Source organism: Taudactylus pleione, unplaced genomic scaffold (genome assembly GCF_031769625.1).
Source record: "Taudactylus pleione unplaced genomic scaffold, aTauple2 ptg000199l, whole genome shotgun sequence".
In the NCBI taxonomy this organism is placed as follows: domain Eukaryota; kingdom Metazoa; phylum Chordata; class Amphibia; order Anura; family Myobatrachidae; genus Taudactylus; species Taudactylus pleione.
In genome coordinates, this window is record NW_028284601.1 from 5917657 (window position 1) to 5938739 (window position 21083).

General features: G+C 45.8%; 1 protein-coding gene across 1 annotated transcript; it reads right to left on the reverse strand.

Moving 5' to 3' along the window:
- Window positions 1-15: 15 nt before the first annotated feature.
- On the reverse strand, window positions 16-19792 carry PRSS16 (serine protease 16). Its single transcript, XM_088477071.1, has 12 exons — window positions 19619-19792; window positions 16760-16941; window positions 16270-16369; window positions 15913-16042; window positions 15600-15723; window positions 14883-14960; window positions 12411-12458; window positions 7653-7916; window positions 5689-5830; window positions 5423-5602; window positions 3389-3534; window positions 16-648 (listed from the first exon to the last, which is right to left on the reverse strand). The coding sequence occupies exons 1-12, from the start codon at window positions 19680-19682 to the stop codon at window positions 595-597; spliced, it is 1512 nt and encodes a 503-aa protein (XP_088333197.1). The 5' UTR covers window positions 19683-19792; the 3' UTR covers window positions 16-594.
- Window positions 19793-21083: the final 1291 nt, after the last annotated feature.

Here is a 21083-nt window from a genome sequence, read left to right on the forward strand (position 1 = left end):
TCAAAACACAAAAAATGTATTAAAGATTTTTTATGAAAACAGATCTACTAAACGTTTATAAAAGTAATTTTGTGTAAAATAATTTAACTTTAAGAAATATAAAAGTTTTTTTTTTTTTTTTAAAACAGGACATACTCAACTTCCTGTGGGAAAGTGATGGCAAATTCCCAAAATTACACACGGTTATCTAGCAAAGAATACCATCTTGTAAATGCAGCATTTTTGTACCATTACAGTGACAAAAAGCCACTTACTGTAAGAACCCCCCTGCTATTCCGGTAGTTCCTTTTTCTTTCTTACCATTAAATTATTTAATTCATACATAAAAAAAATATATTTTTCATCAAATATGCATATACAGTCTAGCTCCGTTATTTCATGAAAATGTATCCTTGGCCTTATTTTATATATTCATATCTGCACTGGGATTTCCTTTATATGACAAAACACCTAAAAAATACCCACTCCTTTGGCTAAAAGTAGCATTATTGCACAGCCTCCGTATAGACCATAAAAGCACTTAAAATGTGTATAGAAAGGTTTCCAGTGGTTGTTGACTTTCCTTCCTGTTTTAGGGAGATTGGTACATGAGTTTTACGCTGTCAGCTGGGCAGATTGTAGCCAATCACCAATTTTAAAGGCGATTTCCTGAAAAAAAATAAATAATAGACAATTGTTAGAATATTTGTGTAGTTTGCTCTATCGGTTACAAAACATAAGGAAGTGATGCAAAGATGTACATATGCCTGTTTGCAGAGCGCGTCTAGTGTCTTTTTGCATCGCGCATGCTCCAGTCTGGAGAACTCCTTCCAGGAACTAGGTAATGGATAGCCTACATAGGCGTTGTCGTGTTTCGAGCGTTTGCTCTTTTTTAAGGCTGTTATGACAGCTGTTTGACAGTGAGCAATCACTCGAAACGCGTCGGGACCTATGTAAGCAATCCATAACCCGGTTCCCAGGAAGGACTTCACCAGTTATACACACAAAGTAAAAATCCAGCAATCCAATCCAACGCTGGACATACAGTTCCGATCTGGTACGGGGGCTTATTAGGCCACTATTATTCTTGTTTTTTGCTGTTCCTTTCGGAATTATGGGGGTCATTCAGAACCACTCACGAGCGGCAGTACGCTCGCAAGTGGGTCGATGTTCCCCACTGCCCATGCGCACGACGGAGGGAGCTCCGTCGTGCGCATGCGCGAGACCCGGCGAGCGACGGGCTTTCCATCGCTCGGGGTCTCGCACCAAAGGGGGCGTGCTGTCGATGTTGATTGACAGCACGCCCCCTTTGGTGGGCATGCCTGCCAGACGGAGGCGTTCCCATGGGAACGCCTACCGTCTGAAGCCGGCCCCACTGACATCACTAGTGATGTCAGTGGGAGTGATTTTGGCTCTGATAGAGCCAAAATCACTCCTGGCCTTGCAGCTGGGAAACCCGACCGCAGAGTTTTCCTCGCAAGTCCGATGGTCGTGATGGTCAAGACCATCGCGACCATCTTTTTGCACGCTCATATATGCTGTGGGTGGTGACCCACAGCTATACGAGCGTCCAGGAGGACGCTCCATTTTAATGGAGGAGGGCCCTGATTAAGAGCGAGCGCTCTGGTCAGAGCGTCCGGCTCTGAATCAGGGCCTATATATATTGTTAATTTTGTGTGTGTCTATATTTGCTTTGCATTTTGAGCTTGATATATTTATTGGCCCATTATACTGAGCCTATTTTTTTATTCATAACTTGAGAAGTTTGGAGCGAATTATTCATTTGCAAAATAAAATATCTTTATATTATTCATATTACATTTGATATGTTTATAACAAGTTCATCATTGCGTACAGGATTACACTATTATGTGTGTTTTTCTATCTCTTCCATGTTGAATATCCTTGGCTATAAATGAGAAAGTTACATCTGAAGAGATGTATATTGTTTATTTTCCTATTGCTGTCTCTAATCCCCTTGTCCTAGCACCCAAGGCTGTATACCAGAGGTTCCCAAACACAGTCCTCAAGGCTCCCCAACTGTTCAGGTTTTAGAGATCTCCATGGTTGAACACAGGTGACTTAATTAGTACCTCAGTCAGTTTGACTTAACCACCTGTGCTCAACCATGGATAGCTCTAAAACCTGAACTGTTGGGGAGCCTTGAGGACCGCGTTTGGGAACCTCTGCTCTATACCATCTTATCACTACATGTTCATTTGGGGGATCAAGGGATACCCCTAAGTATTTAAGCTTCATGCTGCGTTGTTGTTGCGTGGTGTCTGGCATACATATCTTTCACCACGCTGCAACAAGTGCACCAATCTGCGTACAGGCGAATATACGCTTTTCTATCCATGAATGCAATACGGGAGCACATACGGCCGATTTCAGGCCCACTGTGTAAATCTATAAATGTAGTGGTTTCATCCCAATGTGTTTATTTCCTTATACTCCTGAGGAAGCTGGGTAATTTTAGCCTAGCGAAACGCGTTGAGGTTATGGAACTCATGTGACTCACTGGACTTTTGTTGGCCTATATAACCTTCCCTGGTACAAATTGCAACGTTGGAAGATGCCTGGTGGCCTTTATTACAGCCTATTATCTGCACCTTGGATATTAAGGAATGTGGGCCTGATTCAGAGCCGCTCGCAAAAAGCGTGCGCTCGCTCTGAATCAGGGCGTGTTTTTCTTTTTTGTTGCGGCCTCTTGTCCGCTCGCATAGCTGTGGGTTACCACCCACAGCTTATGCGAGCGGCCATGATGATAGACGCGATGGTCAAGACCCTTGCGGTAGGGTCTCGTTGTCACAAGAACCAGTGGACTTCCTGCACTATTAGAGCAGGAAGTCCACCTACTGACATCACTAGTGGTGTCAGTAGGGCCGCCCACAAACGGCAGGCGTTCCTGCAGGAAAGCCTCCGTTTGCTCAGCCACCCCCCTTCCCCGCCTTCCAAACGGGGCAGCTGTCAATCAACATCGACAGCTGCCCCTTTTGACTGCTCGCGCCGGAGCGAGTGCTTTTTGCGTTCGCTCCGGGCTCGCGCGCGCGCACTGGGCCACCATCGACCCGCTTGCGAGCGGGTCTGACTCAGGCCCTGTGCTGGAATCATTTGGCCCACCTACTGGTAACTTCTTGCTGCTTAATACGTTTCCTATTGGATACAGAGGAGAGATTCCCAATTCCAGTCTAGACAGGAACAGATTTGTGCGATATTATAAATCCTCTGACGTTTTATTGATCTTTATATTTTTACATCTGTTGTAAGCACTTTATGAGATACCTTTGCACAACGTGCATACCTTTTATAGATTGAATATAGGTGTTCGGGTTCATTTTAAAACTGTCGATCATTTGTGTTTATTTTTAGCGCTGGTATTTCATTTGTTTTGTATTTATTTTCTTACCTCTCGAGCCTTCCGCAGGGACGCAGGATCTGTGGGGTGAGAAGGACCCATGTTTGCGCAGTGGGATGTGCCGTTGATATAAATGGCAATTTCAGAGCGAGACTGATTCTTCAAAACACTGAGTGTGTGCCAGGGATCTACGTCACCTGCAGGTGAGAGGTACAATTGCCATTAGTTGTCAGAAGGGAAATGGTGAAATTTTGTGCATTCACTTATGTTTAAGCAAAGCCACAAAATTAATAGTAAAGTGTCCAATTTCTACTTAGCAGTTTTTTAAATTTCAGTGTAAAGTCATTAAATAATGCAAGTTTAATGACAGTTATTTTAGTATAGCAAAGAATAGATGGTCATTGAAGTTCTCGTTCAGTACAAGACATAGAGCCTGGTTCAGAGGTGCACTCAGTGGCTGTCGCGGCGATAATATGCAAATGCTAGCTTCGGCCTTCTCCTTGTGTACTAGTGTGCCCCCCCCGGAATGTGCAAGCCCTGATACGCCTACTTCCAGTGCCCGTGCATGATGCAACACTGCCGGTGGTTTTGCACAATCCACTATCAGCACATCATCGTGTGCACCAAACTATGGCAGGTGCAGTGTCTCCTTAGGAACTCCGTCTAAACATGGCCTCCGTGGCTGCGGCCATGTGTCCGAGAACGTAGCCGGTGTCACTAAAACGCCCACAAGCTCCCATAACACGCCCCTGAGACTGTCTTTTTTTTTGTGTTCACTTCAGGCCACCTCCCAGTCACCACCCAAGGACGCCCATGGTTTGCCAGTGGTCCTGTACACAACAGCGCATTTAGGCGCACACACAGGGTAACGCATGCACCGCAGGGGTTTCCAGAACTTTTTGCAAATGCGCAGTAGCAAATATCGCTCTGCTGAGTGAACATTGGCATTACGTGCACCTCTGAATCAGGTGCATAGTGGAAGATTTACCTGGGACTCTCATCCCTTATCAAGGCAAGATTTATTTGGAGTAGGCTTCATTTTTATTTCATACATGTTTTGTAAAGGATATCGGCTTATCTTTTTCTGCCAAAAGAACATTATTTACGTTTTATTCAAATTTGTGAAAAAGCCTTACTGCTGAAACAAATCTCAATTCTAAATCTAAATTTACTAAGCGTTCTGCAACCAGCTGATTTACGGAACCCAAAGCCACAGAGAAAGCACACTTTAGAATAGAATAGAATATCAGTGCACCATCAATGCTTTAGACCGTGAAATAAAATAGAATTGAAACCACAGATTTATCAAGTAGAGATTATGAAATCCCACACAAAAAAATAACTAGGCTCAGACAGGTCAGGGCCGAAACTAGGATTTTTGTCACCCGGCCAATACAGTAATTTGGCGTCCCCCCTGGTAATGCCCCCTGCAGCAGTGCACCTATAGTAAATGCCCCGTAGTATTGCCCCTGTAATAGTGTCCATATTGTAATGCCCCTGTAGTAGTGCCCATATGGTAATGCCCCTGTAGTAGTGCCTCTTACACACAAAACAAACCCCACAATACTTACCTTAAACCCCGCTCCTGCGTCCACCACTGTCCGGTCTACCCGGCTGCTCCTCGGAACTATGGGAGAGAAGTCATGCCGTTTCTCCCATAGTGCCCGTGGGGAGAGCCGGAAGCTGGAGTTCAGGAGAGAACTCCAGCCTCCGGCTACCACGGCGCTGCAGGGAAGGAGCCGGGCGAACACTGGTAATAACTTCTCAGCGGGCGTCTGGCTTGGAGCCTCCCTGCGGCGTCGGGCTGGAGGACACTTGCGGCGGGTGCAACGGCGCTCCCGATGCACGTGCACCTCCAGCCACCCCCTAGTTGCGGCCAGCAATCTGTAAACTGTAATCTGTAAAACCATTGATTTACGCATCTTGCTCCCTTCCAAGGAGGAATGATTATATTTGTTGCCCTTGAACAAGGGCACAACTGCTGTGGGCACACAGGCCGTAGCCTCTATGGCACCAGAAAGTGAGGGCGGCTCTGTTTCCCGAGGCCACCCCTTTGTCCCCACTCAGCTCTCAAAGTCTCAGTACCATTAACAAAGATTATCCTGCTGGATTTGGGATGATCAGCTCCATAAAATTCATTAGTGAATTGGACCGACTGACTGACGGACATCGCAGGTATCTGGAAGACTTGTGCGCAAAGGTCCAGCTGGGACTTCAGGGTTATGAGCGGAGAGAACGGACAAGAGCTGCCCTCACAGGTCTGATCTGTTGAATAGAGGGGATATAATCAGAGGGATTAATGAAGTACAGAATAAATACAGTATATATGTATGTAGTTCTACGGCACTTACAGTATCCAAATTCTGTGCATGTCTGGTAATACCACTGGCGCTCCCCAACTCCCACCGGGCTCAGCTCAGTATTTCTCAAGTCTGACAAGGTTTTCTCATGCGAGTTTTCCACGCACTTCAGGCCTGTGAAATTCATGTACATCTGAAAAGTATAAATAGGAATTTTGTTTTATTATTATTGAAACAAGCTTTGAGGCAAAAAAAAGTCCCGCATGCACATTCATAAACCCAATACAAAAACAGTAATTCAACATAATTCAGTAAACAGGTGATCAGGCGTCCCTTCTACACGTAGAAACATTTTTGTGCAACAAAAAAATAGTACAGTGTAAATATTAATAGGGACAGTGATGTAAAAAAAAAAAATCAGGGATTGCAAATACCAAAATCCTGCCAATCTAATAGAACTATAGAATGTATTATCAATATATAGTATTGAATTGCGTTGCCTGATACATTTTGCTTTGGTCACAAGTGTATTAAACGCTCGTGATCGGCCTGTGGTCGCGCAGAATGGCTGCGGGACCTAAGGTGCCGGAGTTATTTTTACTGGGTACGGGATCACAGTCCAGGCTGATATACGCTCTGAAAACTGTCGCAACAGGCCTGCCTTTGGCGCCATCCCGCCTGTTGCCACCCACAAATAGTCCCTGCCTGTCAATCACTTTGCGAATCTATCATCATTGTGAGCAACACTGGTAATGTAACTTGAAGCATGCTCAGTGCGATTCAAACGGCGATCACCGATAATCGAGTAACCATCGGCACTGCGTCCATCTCTGAATCAGGCCTTCCGTGGATGAACCAGGCATCCCAAATTTGATTTCCTTTGTCTCCTTTACCACTAATGAGTGATATTCTGCTATTGTAGACTGTAATCTATTTATAGTTTAATAGTTTAATCAGCGGTGGTAAGCACCACTTCCAGGATTTTACCGTCATGCTTTTAGCTGCCCAAACAACATGTAATGAGAGTTTGTTAAGACTTTCTACAAAGAGTGATTGGTATACCCAACATGACGCAGACTTAAGGTATCTCTAGTTTGCAATAGTTCTTCTAGTAGCTTTATCCGACCTGATAAGAATCTCAGAATCCTAGGGAAGGTCCATGAAATATGATAGAAATTTCCTGTTTGTTAACACTCTCTCTAAACTCAAGAGAAAAGAAGATGATGGATATATTTTATGTAATTTCATGTAAAAATAAATAAATAAATCAGCAATTTTTGTAGGTAAAACTGGTTGATTTTGTCAGTAAACAAACAATAAAAAAATGACAGCTTTAAATTCTGTGGCAAAATGGACTAAAGATAGTCACTTTTGCAAACTCGAACCCAGTAACATTCCCCCCTCAAAATGTCTAATAATAATGAGCCATCTACTAAATCATATGCCAGCCAAGGAGATTTTTCTACATATTGGGCAGAGTCCCTTAAAAGCTTGGAATGGAGTGTGGATTGTCCCATATACAATGCATATGAGGAATAGTGTGTCCATACTGAATGGGAGAATTTAATAAATGGATCATCTAAAAAAAAAAAATTCCCTCAGTCTTCCAGAGATAGAGCTGGGGCCAGGATAGACACTAGGGGAGAGGTTCCCAAACTCTGCCATTACAGTACAGGTTTTAAGAATATCCATGCTTGAGCCCAGATGGTTTAATCCAATTGACTGAGGTGCTAATTAAGTCACCTATGCTCAAGCATGGATATCCTTAAAACCTGGACTGTACTGGCAGAGTTTGGGAACCACTGCACTAGGGAATAATCTCTAGCCCTGTCTGCTTCGATTTATATCCAGGAGAGGAGAGGGTGCCTGGTGGCTAAATAATATTTCCCTAGTAGATTGTCCTGTAACATCTATATTACTTTAGTTGATATAAATATTTCCGTTCCCATTTCATTATTGTAAAATCTGTCCTTTTAAATAAACATTATTGATGATAAATTAACTGTTAAACTCACCAAATTGACCGCCCTCAGTCCTTCATAGGCCGAGCCTACAGCGATCATACTCGCGCAGATCTTCTGCACATTGCTGCCCGCAGACTCCCTGTTGTACTGGACAGCCCCCATAAATATATCTGCCAAATTGCTGACGAACTCTGTATAATCATCTGGGCCATGGAGAGGTGCACAGGAGGAGAAGTCTTTTTCCAGCTGAGTGATATTCCCAGTCTGAAGCAGAGAATCTACAATTCGGAAACCGTCTCTCACTCTGTCCAGACACTGCAAAGAGAGCGATATACATCTTATTACGCTGTAGAAAGGGAACTTCGTTGTAGCTTAGCAAATGCTTTAAAAGGAAAGTGTGATCAGTCATTCCTGCCAACATTTTATTTATTGAGGTGTTCTAGTTGTATTGCTTTGCATAAGGTCCCGGTCGCGGGAGGGGCCCACGTGACCAGCAGCGCTATACAGACTGGTGGCAGCAGCGCCTTCACCCACTACTCACACCAATGTCACTGTGTGCCCTGTGCACAGACTGCTATGTAACCTGTCGTATTCACGCACCACTCACACCAATGTCACTGTGTGCCCTGTGCACAGACTGCTATGTAACCTGTCCTATTCACCCACCACTCACACCAATGTCACTGTGTGCCCTGTGCACAGACTGCTATGTAACCTGTCCTATTCACCCACCACTCACACCAATGTCACTGTGTGCCCTGTGCACAGACTGCTATGTAACCTGTCCTATTCACCCACCACTCACACCAATGTCACTGTGTGCCCTGTGCACAGACTGCTATGTAACCTGTCGTATTCACGCACCACTCACACCAATGTCACTGTGTGCCCTGTGCACAGACTGCTATGTAACCTGTCCTATTCACCCACCACTCACACCAATGTCACTGTGTGCCCTGTGCACAGACTGCTATGTAACCTGTCCTATTCACCCACCACTCACACCAATGTCACTGTGTGCCCTGTGCACAGATTGCTATGTAGCCTCCTATTCACCCACCACTCACACAAATGTCACTGTGTGCCCTGTGCACAGACTGCTATGTAACCTGTCCTATTCACCCACCACTCACACCAATGTCACTGTGTGCCCTGTGCACAGACTGCTATGTAATCTATCCTATTCATCCACCACTCACACCAATGTCACTGTGTGCCCTGTGCACAGACTGCTATGTAACCTGTCCTATTCACCCACCACTCACATCAATGTCACTGTGTGCCCTGTGCACAGACTGCTATGTAGCCTATCCTATTCACCCACCACTTACACCAATGTCACTGTGTGTCCTGTGCACAGACTGCTATGTAACCTGTCCTATTCACCCACCACTCACACCAATGTCACTGTGTGCCCTGTGCACAGACTGCTATGTAACCTGTCCTATTCACCCACCTTTCACACCAATGTCACTGTGTGCCCTGTGCACAGACTGCTATGTAGCCTATCCTATTCACCCACCTTTCACACCAATGTCACTGTGTGCCCTGTGCACAGACTGCTATGTAATCTGTCCTATTCACCCACCACTCACACCAATGTCACTGTGTGCCCTGTGCACAGACTGCTATGTAACCTGTCCTATTCACCCACCACTCACACCAATGTCACTGTGTCCCCTGTGCACAGACTGCTATGTAGCCTATCCTATTCACCCACCACTCACACCAATGTCACTGTGTGCCCTGTGCACAGACTGCTATGTAGCCTGTCCTATTCACCCACCACTCACACCAATGTCACTGTGTGCCCTGTGCACAGACTGCTATGTAATCTATCCTATTCATCCACCACTCACACCAATGTCACTGTGTGCCCTGTGCACAGACTGCTATGTAACCTGTCCTATTCACCCACCACTCACATCAATGTCACTGTGTGCCCTGTGCACAGACTGCTATGTAGCCTATCCTATTCACCCACCACTTACACCAATGTCACTGTGTGTCCTGTGCACAGACTGCTATGTAACCTGTCCTATTCACCCACCACTCACACCAATGTCACTGTGTGCCCTGTGCACAGACTGCTATGTAACCTGTCCTATTCACCCACCTTTCACACCAATGTCACTGTGTGCCCTGTGCACAGACTGCTATGTAGCCTATCCTATTCACCCACCTTTCACACCAATGTCACTGTGTGCCCTGTGCACAGACTGCTATGTAATCTGTCCTATTCACCCACCTTTCACACCAATGTCACTGTGTGCCCTGTGCACAGACTGCTATGTAGCCTATCCTATTCACCCACCACTTACACCAATGTCACTGTGTGTCCTGTGCACAGACTGCTATGTAGCCTTTCCTATTCACCCACCACTCACACCAATGTCACTGTGTCCCCTGTGCACAGACTGCTATGTAGCCTATCCTATTCACCCACCACTCACACCAATGTCACTGTGTGCCCTGTGCACAGACTGCTATGTAGCCTATCCTATTCATCCACCACTCACACCAATGTCACTGTGTGCCCTGTGCACAGACTGCTATGTAACCTGTCCTATTCACCCACCACTCACACCAATGTCACTGTGTCCCCTGTGCACAGACTGCTATGTAGCCTATCCTATTCACCCACCACTCACACCAATGTCACTGTGTGCCCTGTGCACATACTGCTATGTAGCCTCTCCTATTCACCCACCACTCACACCAATGTCACTGTGTGCCCTGTGCACAGACTGCTATGTAACCTGTCCTATTCACCCACCACTCACACCAATGTCACTGTGTCCCCTGTGCACAGACTGCTATGTAGCCTATCCTATTCACCCACCACTCACACCAATGTCACTGTGTGCCCTGTGCACAGACTGCTATGTAGCCTGTCCTATTCACCCACCACTCACACCAATGTCACTGTGTGCCCTGTGCACAGACTGCTATGTAGCCTATCCTATTCACCCACCACTCACACCAATGTCACTGTGTCCCCTGTGCACAGACTGCTATGTAACCTGTCCTATTCACCCACCACTCACACCAATGTCACTGTGTGCCCTGTGCACAGACTGCTATGTAACCTGTCCTATTCACCCACCACTCACACCAATGTCACTGTGTGCCCTGTGCACAGATTGCTATGTAGCCTCCTATTCACCCACCACTCACACAAATGTCACTGTGTGCCCTGTGCACAGACTGCTATGTAACCTGTCCTATTCATCCACCACTCACACCAATGTCACTGTGTGCCCTGTGCACAGACTGCTATGTAACCTGTCCTATTCATCCACCACTCACACCAATGTCACTGTGTGCCCTGTGCACAGACTGCTATGTAACCTGTCCTATTCATCCACCACTCACACCAATGTCACTGTGTGCCCTGTGCACAGACTGCTATGTAACCTGTCCTATTCATTCACCACTCACACCAATGTCACTGTGTGCCCTGTGCACAGACTGCTATGTAGCCTATCCTATTTATGTGAATGCTGGCCCATAGCACCTCTACTGGTCACACACATGGTGTCACACCTATCTCTTGCACTGATGATGTCAATAAATTGTTGTTGTTGTTATTGTTCAGCTGTAACTTGACGGATGGAGATGAAACAAAGTGCAGGTTATTTCTAGGAGTTTCCACTACAAAATGATGCAGTTTTCATGAAAAATCGGTTCAGTCGTTTTTGTGCCAACTTGGAACAAACAGTATTCTTATTATATTAGTATAGTTAAGCTTAATTGGAGTAAGTTTATACCAAGACGATCCTTTATTACAACGTTTGTTATTTGAGAAAATGTGGAGAACCTTGGCCTTAAGAGATTCCTCCACCCAAACCAGGTAAGGCGGGTATCCACTTATAGATATACAAACGAGAGCACGATTACGACATTGCAATCGTGCTCTCGTTTGTATATCTAGTGATGTGCCTAGACTGAACGTTCCTGTACTGCGGCATCTTGTGCCACATTTACAGCTGTAAAGCATGCCATCTAATGCCAGCAATGCCATCTAATAGGTCATTGGCCAAAATGACTAAATCTGCTTTTATATGAAAATTGCTTTTATTTAGTACTGGTTTTTTTTTTTAATAGCCTTAACATTAAAAGTCCAAATTGTTGTGATGACCTATATAAACGTCATCCAGTTGTTTTACTCCACAAAGTAAAATAGAGACATAGGGCCTGATTCAGAGCCGGACGCTATTTGCGCTCGCTCGTCAAGAAAATAGGGGTAGCTATTCAAATGAACCGTTCGCTGTTTGCGGTCTGTTCACGCCTCTAGGTCTGAACGAGCGTACAAAACTTGCGGGCGTTTTTTGGGAACTACGCCCCCTGGCCGCTCGCATCCTACGTCATGTCCGCTATTTATTAGATTAATCGAGTACATCGACCAGGGTATGAGCTGCTCGCTATTCTTGTGGTTGGTTTTTGCTACCACAATTTTGCGAGCAGTTCTGGCTCTAAAATAACCCAGTGACGTGGTCAATGACGCTGCTGTTTTAAATATGCACACCCATAAAACGCCCGTTTTGACCTTTAAGCACGCCTGCGATCAGATCTCCACTCCCCGTTTTCAAGCACCTTCCCCTGTTACCACCCACATACCCCTCTTTCTGTCACTCAAATTATCAGGCACTCGCTATTTTGCGAGCACATGAATTTCGGCCGCACTGAGTGGTTCGCGCATGCGTATTACGATCCGTACGCATGCGCAGTTGGGCAAACATCGCTCGGAGCGAACGAGCAGCCACTTGCGTCCGGCTCTGAATCAGGGCCATAGTTCCATAGCCGTACCTTTGCTGATCCTCCAATAACCGAGTCTGACAAGCTCTGAGCCACCACCTGTAAAAAAAAAAAAAAAAAAAAAATATAGAAAGTTGATGTTCACAAAATGACCAGAAACTGTGACATTCTCCTTAATAGAGCTCAACCCTATTAGCCCCGAATTCCCTTGTGGCGCGAGTAGGTGCGGCAGTATGGAGTAGGTGCGGCAGTATGTGTGGGTCCGGGGTGAGATCCGGCCGCGAGGAGGGCGAGTTGCGGTGCCATTGCCGGCACTTCTACGCTGTTGCAACGGCAACTCGCCCCCTTCACAGCTAATATGATTGAGCCCATAGTGTATCTATGGATTGAGACAAATTGTAGTCAGGCCATGATAATGTAACACCTGGAGGAAAGGGACAGCTATTTTCTCCAGGCCCTCTATCACCTACTCCTGCAATCCCACCCAATCTTCATGCAGCCCGCACAATGTGTAATAATATCCAGATGATATTAAGTGAGATAATGTATCTTCTACTGTAGTGATGTTATAAGTCACTCTGCTTCCGACTCCCAGCTCTGACCATATCTTCACTGACCCCCCATTCTACTGGCAATCCAACTGAAACTCCTCACCTTCACCTACAAAGTCCTGAGCCTCTCCTCCCCGCCTACATCTCCAGCCACACCTCACTTTCTCCCACCCTACCCACTGATAACCACATCATATGCCAGCCTCCAAAACCACCTCCATGATGCTCCACCTGTGGAATACTGTTGCACATCCAAGTACTCTTGAACAGTCTCCAATGTTTTAACAGCTTCTTACAATTACTCAAGACATCCACTTAATTCTGCCTCACTCACTCAGCCTCCCTAAGGCTACATTCTCTTTTTGTGTCACCAGGTTCTTGTCTCTCCCCATTAGATTAGAAGTTCTCATGAGCAGAGCCCTCCCTCCTCCTGTCTTCTTGCCTGCTCCCACCTTGCCCAGCAGTGCGTACTTTAATGATTATCATCATCATTTAATAATTTTTTCATCATATGTCTGCACTGCCATACAGGGAAATAATTTCATTGAAACAAAACCAATTTAAGAAGTAGTGAACTAACAGTGACATAAGACATCAGTTGAGTGACATTACATGGCCTTGTGCCCTGGAGAAGAGCAGACACAGACAGAAAGGATCATAGACGTTGACCGTGAAAGTGAGTGCATTGGACACGGGGGAAATGCAGGGAGAACAAGAGTTGGGGGGGACTTGCTTGTGATCGATTACAGACTAAGGAAGTCTGGGTATAACTGTGACGTGAGCTGGGAAGAAATGAGGCAGAGAGGTGACAGAGGTGAGGAGAGCTGATCGGCTTTGAGGAACATGCATTTTCAGGGAACATTTGAAGCAGTGCAGGCTAGTATATAGGACCCGATTCACAGCTGCTCGCATCCAGCGTATGCAAATTTTTCAAAGTGACAGCATGGGAAGCGTTCGCTCGCCAAGGCATAAGCACATCCACTTTGGCGGTGCGAGCGAACGCTGTGTATGCAGACACCCACTAGCGTATGTAGAGACGCCCACTAGCGCACGTCATCTCCAAGAAGTGTATTAAAACATTGGTACATCGAGCACCATCGGATGCGATCGCAGCGCTTGTGGTTGCCTTACCCTACCGCAAGCACTGCGAGGACTTCAGTGTAAAAACCAGGCATGTGACGTGTACTATGACGCTGCCTGTTAATTATGCACATCTTAAAAACGGCGTGAAAACACCCAGGCACGCCTGCGTTTGCACCTCCACTCCCCCGTTATTAGTATCCTGCCCCTGTTACCACCCACAAACGGCCTCTCCTGTCACTCATTTCACTGGGCTGTCTTTGCTGGGCGAGCGAGCGGGCTGCGATTGCACAGAGTAGTTCGCGCACACGCAGAATGAAGCGTGCGCATACCATCGGGCCGCTTGCGAGCGGCTCTGAATCAGGTCCATAGTCTGATAGTGCAGGAGAGTGAGTTCCAGAGGAGGGGTGCAGCACAGAAGAAGTTTTGATTGTGGTAATGGGAGGAGGTAATCAATGCAGAGGCAAAGAGACAGTCAGAGGAAAAGTAGAGAAATTGGAGTGGAGGTCTGGATTGAGATGATGTACAGATGTGTCCTCATTCATCTTTGGTGCAGTCTTGTGACATAGCCCATCTCAGCGCAAATGGGCGAGTGAGCCTCTGCTAATGCTTCGCGTCTTTTTTGACAAAAACGCGTCTAAGTCGCAATATGATGCCACCTGGAAGCACCAGGAGACTGTGCCGTTTAATTTGATATGTTTGAAATTAGCAATGGTTTACAATTAGCAATGGTTTGTCATTTCCCATAACCACACGTGATGCCCTCTTACCTTCCCAGCTGGTTCGTAATAAATAATTTACTTTAGCCATAGGTATCCAGACATTTTAAAACTTCATACCAGGTAACAAAGCATAGTATAACATTGGAGACAGATACTGTAGGTTACATGACCTTGTTATAATCTATGAAATCCAACTCTGCTCTGACTGGGGCAGAGGAGGCCACGGCTGCATAGACCAAATGCGGGAACTGCAACAAAACACAACGTTATTTGAAATTAATTAAATAGGAGTCTCACTTTTTTATTTTATTTTTTAATTTTGTATATTTGCATTTATGCTCACTGGGAAAATTTATTTATTTATTTTTTTACTTAAATGCTCACAAACAAGTACATAGATATAGCCTGAACAATACATTGCCAGATAAAATGCCTGTCAGACCAACAGACATTTTATCTGGCAGCCTGTCAGCCCGCAGATATTGCGGGCATACACTATGAGATGTCTCACGGTGTATTGGCCCCGATATCTGTGCTCCGCCCCCCCGGGGGAGGAGACATTACCCTGTGGCTTCCATGGGAAGGAACACGGGAAATGTCTCTCTGTCGGCCGCAGCTGGGCATACACTGCCTGATACGGCCGACATTTTAACTTGCAGATATCGCATCAGACGGGCATGCTTGACGATCTGGCATGCCCGACCAATTAATATTTAACCCTCTGTCAGCCACACACACACACACACTACAATTATCGGGGCGATCCGCGGATATCGGGCGTATCGGCCCGATAATTGTAGAGTGTACACGCCCAGCATAATTAATAATATCAAAGTATGAGATCTCATTCAAGAGACATCTTAGTGTAGACATTAATAAAGTTTCACCTTCAGTCTGAACCAAGCTGAAAGGGATCCAGGATAGGAACCTCCGAAGCAAATCCAGGTGTTGTTCCGAGTTAGGTTGTATTTCTGGGAAATGAACAGATGGAAAGAAGCCAGGTCTGCAAGTCTAAGGGGGAGGGGGTGAGAGAGAGAACATGAGACAAATTCTAACTGCACCAAAAAGTTTCTCCCAGAGTCATAGAAAATAGTTTCCCACCTCCTGGTAGATGTATTACAACAAAAGGACAGCACTCCCAATAAAAGAGTCATCCCTCCTGCTGTATTAGATGGAGATATATAACAGTTTAGTACTCACGCTTGTTGACTGGACAGGAATCTTATTGCCTCCAAAGTCAGTCCATCTGGGTTAATACTAGCTCCATAATAACGATGTTCAAGGGCTACAAGAAGGGCGTGATGTGTTTGTGCCAACTCAACATGCTCACCTAGAGTAGATAGATTGTCTCTGTGAGGCTCAATCCCTCTCTCTCTCTCTTTCTCTCTCTCTTTCTCTCTCTCTTGCAAGCATCATACAGTAGTTTTCTCTAACACCAGCATGTATACAGGTCTATCACTAATCTGACAGATCAGAAATGCATAATAGCTAATGGACGTTTAGTAGTTACAGTACCAGATATAATAGAAATCAGCTGTCATGTGATGTTGTACCAACCCGCTAGGACAGAGTATTCGGACTCAGAACTCTCCCCACCGATATATAGGAAGACGGGTCCCCCAGGACGCTGCCAGAACTCCTCATTCACCCAGTACCTCTAAGAAAGTACAATGTTAGTGGAAAACAAAATCACATTCGTTTTTGGTCAAAGATGAATGGGAGGACATATATACGTACATCTATAGCGAGATTGGTGTTATGCACATTGGGAATGCAGGAAAGCATCATAAATGCTTGTTTGTAAGATTTCAGTATATGTTATACTGTATAGTGCTGATTTTTCTATGTAGCTATGCCATGGTTGGGATTTTTTTGTTGCAAAACACAAAACTACAAACATAATAAAGTTAATAAATGCAGTAAGGAAATGACGCTAACCGATAGACGTCTGAAAGGTGATCATTTCCTTGTACGGACAGGGTGGGGGAGACATATAAATCCCCTGTAATATATGCCTAATACCTGACACTGTCCTGTATTTACTGACCTGTTTATAGGTGCCATTATTTCGCCGGTTGAAGTGGTCCAGAGGCTGTGTTATAAAGCCTTCAATTGGGGGCATATAAGTGTGTGCACCCTTTGGTATCCCAATGCGGCTATAGAAGGATTTAAATTTATGGATCTCTCGTAGTTGGTGTATCTTCTTCCGGATCTGCCTTAGGTTCCAAGCTGTAAGGAAACAAACTGGATATATGAACGTGTGGTTAACTACAGTCTTCCTCCAGCAGTGTCACAGGAGGCTCACATCTCTCTACGCTATCGTACCTTCCACCATCTAACTTTTATCCGATGGCTTATTGCTTGCCTCATGCCAGGACACTGGGCCTGATTCAGACCCGCTCGCGAGTGCTGAGCGCTCGCAAGCGGGTCGATGTTGGCAAAGTGCGCATGCGCATGACGGAGGTGGCTCCGTCGTGCGCATGCGCGAGACCCGAATACCGATGGCATGCCTCAGCCAAATTCCCACGTTCCCGGGTAGCCGCCCCTTCAATCGACCAGAATTACCCTGCTTCTGTCTGAATAGTGCTACCCGGGAATTTACTACTCCCGGGCAGCACCAAGCAGCTTTTACATTGGCAGCGCAGAGCGTCCTATAGGACGCTTAGCGCTGCTGCTCATTACAATGAGTTGGCAGCGCAGAGAGTCCTATAGGACGCTCTGCGCTGCTGCTCACCATCCCCCGCGCTGGTGGCTGTGGCGCTGACAACCGAGTCAGCGACCATGGCCGGATCCTCAGGCACAGAGAACCCCAGCCAGACGCCGGGGACACACACCGGCACTAGAGACTATTAACTATTTTAATTAACTATTTTAATAGTGGCTGCATTTGGATTGGACGGCTGCCTGCTGCATGATGAGGACATCATCAGCGGCAGCCGGAGAGGGGATAGGTTAGGAAGAGCAGAGGAAAGGCAGGTAATATTTAAAACTAAAAAACCTGGCTTATGTCTGAAAGGGGTGTACCTGGAAATCTCCCGGGTAGACACTGTAGTGTGAAAGGGGGGTCTCGACCAAATATCCGGGAATTTGCACAGGAGAAATTCCCGGGTCTGAGCAGGAAATTTCCCAGGTCGTATGTCTGAAAGGGGTATTATAGAGATGAAAGTTATAGTGCACTAGCTATTGCACCTTGTATTTTCTCTTTTCCCAATCCCTTCCCTGTCTAATCGCCTGCACTCAGGGAACACAATGTCCTCTTCCCCCGTTCACTGTCTAAATCCTCCAAAGGCGCAGCTGTGTGTGAGTGGTGGAGGTTGTATTACAAAGTGTGTAAGGGGTATGCTGTATACATCCGGATCAGTCGCAGCCTGGTATTAAAACGAAGGGTTAGGCTCAAATACAGTATGTTGACACGCCGACATTCACAATGATGATATGTCGACAGAGTGAGGGGTGTCATGCCCCCAGCTGATTTGTCCTCTTTTTTTTTTTTTTATAATTCCACCTGATGCTTGCAGGATGTGGACTGCTGAAGACTGGATTGTACCAGTGAGCCACAAGCATCTTTTTCATTGCACCTATACAAACCTGCATTAGGGAAGGTGTTAGCAATCTGTTGCTGGTAAAAGTTGCCAAACACCTGCTAAATATTACTCTGGGTCAGCCCTATATAGACGGCTTATTGGACTAGTTTCCTTGGAGCTCTTGTGTTGTTTGTTGTGTGTTAACCTCTGTTTGCATGACTAGCTTCCTGGCTCGCCATTCCTTTGGCTGTGGAAGTCACCAGCACGCTGCACTACCGGGAGCTGGGCCTCTGAGGTTTATTTTAGTTCAGTTGGTGGCGATTTACTACTGCTCCTCGAGCTACCAGTAGATCGCGATCGACGTCTCGGCCAGGCCTTATCTAAAGAATTTCCAGTAGAGTAAACATTTATACCAAATCCTATTACTTCCGCTATCAGGCTTCACTGGGGAAGATCACAAGGTGGTTTTACAGAGTATATGTGGCTTCCAAATATTGACCCATATTCAATTAGTTTCGCACCCGCGATACTTTTTCACCTGTCGGACTTTTTGCCCACACCGCGTATTTTAGCTGCGGAAACTTATCGTGCGTGTACCTGAGATTCACCCTATTCAATTCCAAAACACGCAAAACAGAATCGGGGAAATCAGCCTGAACCCCCCAAATAGATGCGGAAACTTTGGGGATCAATGTAGTAGTGTCCGATTAGCCCTAATGAAAATTTGGGGTACTTAAGTTTGCACAATTGCCACTAATTAGCATCTTTGCACAAGTGGCAAAGAATGGAGCAGGTTTTTTTTTTAAGAAAATAGGTAGTCCTGTCAAATTTGGGGTACCTGAAAATGGGTGCTAGCATAATTAAAAGTCCATATAGTGAAGTTTTAAGAAATGCACCTTAAGCAAACACCTGCAATGAAAAAAAACACCTCACCCATACTTGCAGACACCCCAAAAGTCTGATTTCCAACATTTTAGGTTTCTACCGCCACATTGCACTTTTTCGCCCCCTTTTCTAAAGCGCTTTTTTTGGGGGTGTTTCTGCCTGGCGAAAAGTCGCAATCGGCGATCTCGGCTTTTCGCCTCAAATGAATACGGGCCATTGTGTTACATGATAAGGAGGAGATGAGCCACCAATATTTTGTAATAGCTGACGTATCCGGCTTGCCCTGGTTTAAATCTTCAAGTTATTAAGTTTTATTATTTGAGGTCAATCAAATCCATCCAGTGGAAGTTCCAGAATAGGCTCCCCGGGTCTCAGCACAAGGGTGAGAAAACCCTCAGCAGCAAAGGGGTTAATAACATTTCCTGAAGGAGAGCTACAGTGTAGTAACTTATGAAAGTGAGAGAGACATGGTTAAAAGTAAAAAGTATTTTACTTACCCCCATCGGCTTCACCCAGAAGGGGCAGCAGGATGAAGAGGAGGTGCAGCCACGGACTAGTCATTGTAGATAGAGGGAGACACCAAGAGCTACTGAGTTAACTAACTTCCTAATTCTTATGCATTGTATCAAGTACAGCCTTAGTCACATGACCGAAGCCTAATCACATGATTACTCTAACTTCTGATTGGCTCAAAAGCTTGCACACTCAGCGTTTGGTTTTTGCTAGGGAAGCAGATAGCATGTGACCAGAGGTTTAACTATTTCACTGCACTTGATAAAAATACAGTTTCAGCAGACCAGTGCGAGATACCTGGACGTTTGTAAGATTGAATATAGTATGTACTAGAATATATTCCTTTCACTGACACGGTCATGCAATATATGTAGCGACAATAACCTATGACTGTTACACTTTTTGTGGATATTTCACGTATATTATAGTAAAAGAACACGTGGTCATATTTTGTGGCCTTCCTATATGCAGGACATATTTTCTGTGCTTCTGCAACATTCGAGCTAAACAAACAATGTGTACAGAGGGTCCAATGTTTACAACCTGCAATAGAAGCTTTAAAAGCCTAAAGGCCCCCATACATCAGCAATTGATTGCAGCAATCGTGCAATTTGCAATCGATTGTGTATAAAAATCTTTCCCTTTTTCAATCGATTGTGGAAATTCTGCAATCGATTGAAAAAGGGAAAGATTTTTATAAACAATCGATTGCAAATTGAACGATTGCTGCAATCAATTGCTGATCTATGGGGGCCTTAAGTTAATGTCAAAGGTTACAGAATGAAAGTCCCTGTATGATTTCTTTTGTTTGTGCAGTGATCGGTCAGCAAAAGAGCTCCAGAGAGATTCCTGCAGCTACAGACAAAGGGTCTACTCCACCCCTCCCCCTCTCCGTCCTCTTCCCCTTTCCTCTCCAGTCTCCATCCCTCCCCCACTTTTATTAGCAGAGGGGGTGGTGACAGCAGGTGATAGTGTAAACTGTCAAAATGATGCGCATGTGGAATTTGCTGGGAGCAGTAGTTCTCCAGATGAATTGTGTCACCGCCAGTTCTCTCATTCCTCGATAGTGCTGGGGGCAGTGCTGGAGCGCACTCCTTCCAGCTTTAACATGTTAAGTCCGTAGACGCAGCATCGGATCAACCGGGATGAAGTTGACATCCTGGTGGTCGGGATGCTGGTGATCAGAATGCCAGCGCCGGAATCCCGACAGTGGTATGCCACCGGGAAGCCGGCGGACCTAATCCCGACAGCCGGCTTCCTGACTGTTATATCCCGGCAAGGGTCTACAGACAGGCGTCGATATGCCGACACCTGTCATTAGACATACGCCGGGAGCCTGACACCCGGCATCCCGATCGAAGGGGCACCGATAGCCGCGGGGGGGAAGGGTTAGGTTTAGGTTTCCCGGGGGGGATTAGGGTTAGGCACCCCCCCAGGAGGTTAGGTTTC